Source organism: Lactuca sativa, chromosome 2, assembly GCF_002870075.4.
Source record: "Lactuca sativa cultivar Salinas chromosome 2, Lsat_Salinas_v11, whole genome shotgun sequence".
Taxonomy (NCBI): domain Eukaryota; kingdom Viridiplantae; phylum Streptophyta; class Magnoliopsida; order Asterales; family Asteraceae; genus Lactuca; species Lactuca sativa.
This window is the reverse complement of record NC_056624.2, coordinates 140,152,187-140,159,173: the sequence shown is the minus strand read 5'-3', so window position 1 is coordinate 140,159,173 and position 6,987 is coordinate 140,152,187. Positions and strand designations below refer to the sequence as shown.

Below are 6,987 nucleotides of genomic sequence, written 5' to 3'. Positions count from 1 at the left end.
TATATGCTGATTAGATAAGGAAATTTGATCCTTTCACAAGTCTCATGAGGAAAAAATGATTGATTTTATATGTTACCAAATTTTGTTTTGTCGGAAAAACACGAACCCTAAGTTCACATGCACCCTAAAGACTTTATGTTGTCACTATGATTTGCAAACAAATATTAAATATCAAGAACCCCAAAAGTACATTGTTATTTTCGAAGACACTAAAGGGTTATTAGAAAATACATACATTAGTTTGTTATTGCAAGTAAACTAGTAGTACTTCCTTTGTTGGTCTTTAGAAAGCAAGCACTAGAAGTCTAGTGTCTCTAATTGCTCACACCCAAACCATAGAAAGTTGGAGGCTAAAGAGGATAGGGGAGGAGGAAGGAAATTTTCAGTTCTATTGTAAAGGGGTGACGAAAATCATAACCCAAGAGGGTTTATATATGTGACTAAGGGATGATATGATAAGACAGTTTCATTGAACAAACCTTATCCCTTTTGCTTTTCCCTTAAGGCATCTAAGTTTCTTTAGACCCCAAGAAAAGCTCTAGAAACCATCTAGAACTTCTCTAGAACCATCCCCCCTATGGGAGTTTCTAGAATTGCTCAATGTTCAACTTTTAAACATTATCATTTTTAGTACTTCCACTTTTAATTAATCCAATTAATCCCAAAATTAATTCCAGTTAATTTGTGATTAATTTTTAATTAAATAATATTATTTCTAATTAATATATTATTCGTATAATATATTAATAAATTATTTATTTTGGTGTCTAATTAATTTATTAACCAAATAATAAATTAATAAATCAGTTTCTCTCTCCAAAATGCATTCCAGTATATTACTAGGTTTGAGGGCAACCTAAAATGACTTTGCTAATAATTCAAGATTATACTAATTTAGTTATTGGCTTAGAAACCTAATCCAACATTCTCCCACGTACTACTCCAAGGACCATTATTGCAATAATTTAAACAAAAAAGGCAAATAAGAACATACCAACATCCAAGTGTTATAATATTAGAGTATATTACAATTTTGGTGTTTAAGTTTTTTTTTTTATTTTCTATTTTTTTAATAATTTTGGTTATTTATGGTTTTTGTAACTTTTTTTTTATTTTGATTCGAGTAAATAAAAAAATTATGTTTATTTTTTTTATTTATATTTGTAAATATAACTATTTTATTTAATCGAATCAAAATAAAAAAAAAGTTACAAAAACCATAAATAACCAAAATAATAATAAAAAATAGGAAACCAGAAAAACTCAAACACAAAAATTGTAATATACTCTAATATATTCATATATTTTATACTTTTTGGAAAATGTCAAAAAAAAAGTTATCAAATTGATGAAAAATAAAACGAAACAACGAAAAATTAAATATAGGAAAAAATTAAAAAATAATACAAAAAATATTTAAAAAAATATGAAAAAGTAAAAGAAAAAATACGAAAAAAAAAAAAAGATGAAAAATGTAAATTGTTTTAATATATTAGAGTATATTACAATTTTGATGTTTGAGTTTTTGTTTTTTTTTATTTATTTTTTATTTTTTATTACTTGAATCAAAATAAATAAAAATAATAAAAAAAAACCATAAATAACTAAAATTATAAAATAAAAATAAAGAACAAAATGTCAAAAAGAAAAAAAAAAGTTATCAAAATATTAAAATTATATATATATATATATAAAATTTCAAATATACAAAATTACACAAATGGTCCTTGAGGTTTGTGGTATATTGCAGTTTGGTAAAAGTGGAAAATACTATTTTTTTTTTATTAAAATTTAACACTTGAAAAGTTAGATTTAACGGTAGGAAGAGCTTTCATGTAATTTTGTACACCATAGGGACTTATGGTGTAACATTTTCCTTGAAAATACTCAAAATAAGATATTTTGCAAACTATGAGTAACCAATTATGAAAATGTGTCATGCTGGTTAAGGATGGGCATAACCGGGTACCCGCCTATTTTAGCTGGAACTGGAACCGCTCCCGGAACCGGCGGTTTTGAAATTATTGGTATTGGAACCGGAACCGCCTACACCAGTTCCTAGAAATTTGGAACTGCTCCCGGAACCGCCAAGATCGGTTCCGGTTCCGGATACCCGGTTTTTTGAATATTTAGTTTTTTTATTTTATACATGCCATTGAAATTAACTTTTATAAGAAATAGGATTTCAAGATATAAACTAAAACAATTAAAAAAACATGATCTTAAAACAGCAACAAATGGAATTTAACAAGTAAGCAACAAACTGCAAAACAACAAAACATAAATAGTCTCAAAGGAGCAAAACAACACAAAACAGCAGCAGTGGTGTCCCGCAATCCCTTGATACATTGATGCCAACTACAAAACCCTTAAGGCAAAGTACATAATATGCATTCGAAATTTTTTTAGCTTTCTCTGCCTCTTTTATGGCCTTATTAGGAAGCTTAACTTGTGGGAAAAGATACATTGCACCTTCTGCTTTGTTGCAGGTAACACCCTCTAAATTATCCAGTGCATCTTCCAATATCTGTAGTTTCAATATGTGAAGGAAAAAGAAATTAAGATATATCAAGAAATTAAGAATTACAAACAAATTAACTAACTGACCTTTGCACGCCTTGCAAGAATTTGACTCGAAATGTTCGAACAAAGATTCATTGATGCCACCTTCTGGATTTGTTCCCTGAGTTCGGGACTAAAACCAGTCACCTCCATGTAACCACCTCTTTTCCCACATTCCCCATAATACCCTGATCAATTTTTGCGTTATATAATATCTCCAACTAGTTACTACTCTCTTCATATTTATTATAATATATAAAAAATTTAAAAAGAAAAGCTAAATTCACTTCCATAAGTATGAATTAAGTGGCCCAATTGTGTAATGCTTTTGTTTTCTAATATTATATAATAGAATTTGAAGACCTTTGTTATTTTAGTTTTCATATAGTTAACAAATATCTTTTCGTAGAAAATCAATAAGCGTAGAATAGATGTAGAAAGTTTATATAATTCAATCAGACATAATTCTTTTTCCTTTAAATTTAAATGAATTTGTTTTTTTGTAGTTTGTATTAAACAACCAGAAACCTGTATTTAATATAAATCACCGGTTCAAGGAAAATGGGAGGCCTAATGATTTTTTTTCATGTAAGGATGTTGTATATAATAATATTTTATTGTTTAAATATACAATCAATATGGTAAAAAAAAAAAAAAAAAAAAAAAACTAATAATTGATAGCGAATTCAATATGATTGTAGAAATTGATTAGAAAACTAGTTTGATATAAAATTAGTAAAAGAAAATATAGTAACTAATTGCATAATTTAGTGTTTTACCAAAATAAATCCGTACCTCTGAATTATAGAAAACAAATAAAGATTATTTTTAATGGTTTATTTGGATGAATGGAATAAAACAATAAATAAACAAAGGATACAAGATCATAGAATATGTCTAATATTCTATTTTTTAATTGTGGTGTTTTTTAATTTATTGAGTTTTTTTTACATTAAAAATATTATATATGTAATGTTAGAGTTTTTGCATGTTAAAATATATTGTATTTTTAATTTGTTGTGGCTAAAATTTGATGTTCAAAGGTTTGTATAAGAAAAATGGATATTTAAAATTAAACAAAAAAAACTGAAATAAAATCTATCATTTAAAAAAAATATAAAAAAACAGTAAGAAGGTGAAATATAGAGAAAGGAAAAAATTGGATATTTAAAATAAAAAAGAAATTAAGGAAAACTGAAAAATAAAGAAAAATGACAAGAAACACTAGTCTGGTAAAAAAACTTGAAAGTACCCTAGAATGGTAAATACTTTTTCCAATCACTCTCTCTTATGGTCAAAAACTCCTTTTTCTGCTCTTCCCTAATGACGGCCGTCTAGATGCTAAATGATTATACTTTGGCCAGGGAGAAAACATGAAATATTTCTTCTTGGGAAGGCAAAATTGAAGACCAATCCTGACGTTTGGCGGTTGCGTTTGAAGGAGAACGAACAGTTCGTAAGCGATTAGCCTTCCTCCCTTATAAAATGGACAGGATGGGTAAGAAGTCTAACACTTATTGATTAAGAAAGAAACATCTGTAGTGAAGAAGTCATTGGCTGCAGCTGATAGTATTTTTTTCCGAAGAAATTGAAGGTAAGCCATGGTTAATTACTGATTATCATGTTATCTGGTCGCTAAGTTCTTGTTTACTCGTGGTTTTCAAGCAATGACTCTCACCTCCGATCACCCCAAAGACAAGGAACAACAATACCCACCTCCGGTCAACACCGATAACCAGTATGAACAACCACCTCACGTGAACCACCACCACCGTGAAGAACCACCTTTTTCACTTCTTCCACCTCCCTTCCATCAGTTTCAAAGCTACAAAGAAATGTCGATTCACCTTACTCACCTCCTTCTCCACCTTACCCGGCTCAACCACCAGAACGCCACCAGCCTCCACTGTGATGACGTATCTTCTCTACCAGCAACTTCGAACGCCAACGGCCACAACGGAAAGCCACCTGATGCCTTCGATTACTACCTGGCAGAGTGCCACCGTCTGGCATCACCAGCACAACCTTCCAACCATGTCTCTCCTCAGTGCAGCCACCATTGCCTTCACATTCCTCCGATTATATGTTCACACACTAACCATCAAAACCCCATAAATTATATGGACAATAAACCCACATTTCGGGTCTATACCAAGGCCAAAACTGATTACTCTCTCACTATACGTAATGGAAAAGTGATTCTTGCTCCAACTAATTCTTCTGATCTTCATCAGGTTTCTTGTTTTCAGTTTCTTGATAGTATATGAGCTTGCTCTTTCTTCAACTGTTTCACCAACACCAATTTGTTTGACATCTAAATTAACAGCATTGGATCAAAGACGAGAAATTTGGTAGGAGCATTAAGGATGAAAAAGGTAATCCCGCTTTTGCCTTGGTCAACAAAGCCACCGGTGAAGCTATGAAATTTTCAATCGGTGTAACTTATCCGGTATGCCATTCTACTTTTGTCGGCTAAAAATTGAAAAAAAAATAACTTTTTATCATGTTTTGAATGAAAGTGATTGATTATGCTTAGTGTAATAATATATATAAACTTTAAATCACTTATCACGTGTGTGTGTGTGTACTTGTAAATTATTTCTCAGGTTCAGCTGAAGAAATACAACCCTAATGAAGTCGACATGAGTGTTCTTTGGAGTGAGGGCAATGACTTGGGTGATGGTTATAGGTCATTTAGGACAGTCACCAATATTCATCTTCATCTAGATGCATGTAAGGGTGTTAAAGAATATGGTGGTGTTCATGACGGCACTGAAATTATTTTGTGGGAATGGAATGATGGCGATAACCAAAAGTGGATCATATTCCCGTATTGTAAGTCTTTTGCGCAAACTTTACTCAATAATATTCTTCCATATTTATCAATTTATTTATTTATTTGTTTGCCAAATTTCACTTAAAAAGAAAAGGGTTTTGTTATAATCTTGTTATGAAATAAGGGATTGTTATATAAACTCTAGTAATGGTTCGATTGAAAAGTTACCTGGACCTTCATATTGTCTCTTAATTGTTAAAGAATCTTACATTAAAATTAAAAAGATTGAAACCATTTGGTTTTTTGATCTATCAAACGATCTTTATGATAAAAAAAATGCATGCTCTCTTGTCAACTTTTACCTTATTTTGTAATGCCGATTTGTTTATCAACTTATGCAATTGGTCCTTAACCCCTGCTTTATGTTATGGTTTTGCGCAGGATTGCGTGTTAGTGTGGAGCTTAATCTTCGACCATGAGCATGCTATGTTCCATGGCACTCGGCGTTCATGTATTTTTCGAATGATCACATGTTTAAGTACCTATGGATAGTGTTGTTTTGGATATTTTTATATGTTATTTCGGGGCTCCGTAACGTATTAAACTTGTTAGATTTTAATGGATTGACACATATAATCCTACTTTAAAATGCATTAAACTTTACAACTTCAACGAGACATCATATTTTAATAATTAAAAGTTTTGTTTTTTATTGAAGAATTTAATGGTTATTAAACTTCATATCATTGAATAGTAACACGCCTTACCATAATTATAAGACTCCAAAAATATATTGACCATGTATATTCAAGGGTACCCAAGTTGTTAGTAATTTATTTGTTAAAAGTCTCAAGTTATGAAATTATGTTTATAAGTGGTATATTTTCGACATGAAAAATGTAAAAATGGATTTTAATCTGCCAAGAATTAACTTTAGATGTAATTGTAATATATCATAATGATTATAGATTTCACATAAGCAGTCATAATGGTTGTGCCATTATTTAGCAAAGCTTGAAGTATGATGCTTAAATAGGTAATTTCGAATATATGGGCCTCAATGTACGAAATTTTAAGATAATGTTATAGAAGGCAAGAAATGTATTGAAAGAGCATTGTTTTATGTAAGAAATATGTTTAAATCACAATCAGCTAGAGTGGAATGTCGATAAATTGGTTGGTATGGACATTTACCAAAGTACAACGCCAGTTTATTTTTAGTGAAAATATAAGTTTTATTTGTACTTTAAAGACGTTGAATGATGGGAATTAATTAAAAAAAAAACAGTTCAATGGAATGTCATAATTATAAATTCATAAAATAGGGTTTAGTATGTCAGTGGTTATTTATCAAAGAATTTGGAAAAAGAATTATGCATGGGATTTTGGGCAAGTTAGGGCCAATATATACGTGAGATGACCCGGATTTTGTGTTAATTTTCCGTTAAGTTTCCTTCATAAACTAACATTTTCCTTGATTTAAAGTCGATTTGTGGGGGCTTAAGTGTAATAAAATAGGGCTTAAGTTGGTTTTGGGGTCATTTTGTGATACTTTAAGGGCCAAATATGTAATTTAGAGACTATTTAAAGATGGCTAACCCTAAAATGCGGGTTTGTAATCCTATTTGCAGCCAACAACTCAAGTTAGA

General features: G+C 30.3%; 1 protein-coding gene across 1 annotated transcript; it reads left to right on the top strand.

Annotated features, from left to right (window-relative positions):
- The first annotated feature begins 4,229 nt into the window (after positions 1–4,229).
- LOC128125928 (ricin B-like lectin EULS3) lies at positions 4,230–5,981 on the top strand. The gene is made up of 4 exons (XM_052768945.1): positions 4,230–4,796; positions 4,889–5,011; positions 5,169–5,397; positions 5,780–5,981. Coding segments are annotated over exons 1-4 (921 nt in total). The 3' UTR covers positions 5,782–5,981.
- The last annotated feature ends 1,006 nt before the right edge of the window (positions 5,982–6,987 follow it).

What these genes read in the sequence shown, in the direction of transcription:
- LOC128125928 (XM_052768945.1), top strand. Translation starts at nt 4,230, where the DNA reads ATGACTCTCACCTCCGATCACCCCAAAGACAAGGAACAACAATACCCA. An exon ending in ATTCTTCTGATCTTCATCAG is followed by an intron (nt 4,797 to 4,888) that starts GTTTCTTGTTTT and finishes CTAAATTAACAG; the next exon opens with CATTGGATCAAAGACGAGAA. An exon ending in CAATCGGTGTAACTTATCCG is followed by an intron (nt 5,012 to 5,168) that starts GTATGCCATTCT and finishes ATTATTTCTCAG; the next exon opens with GTTCAGCTGAAGAAATACAA.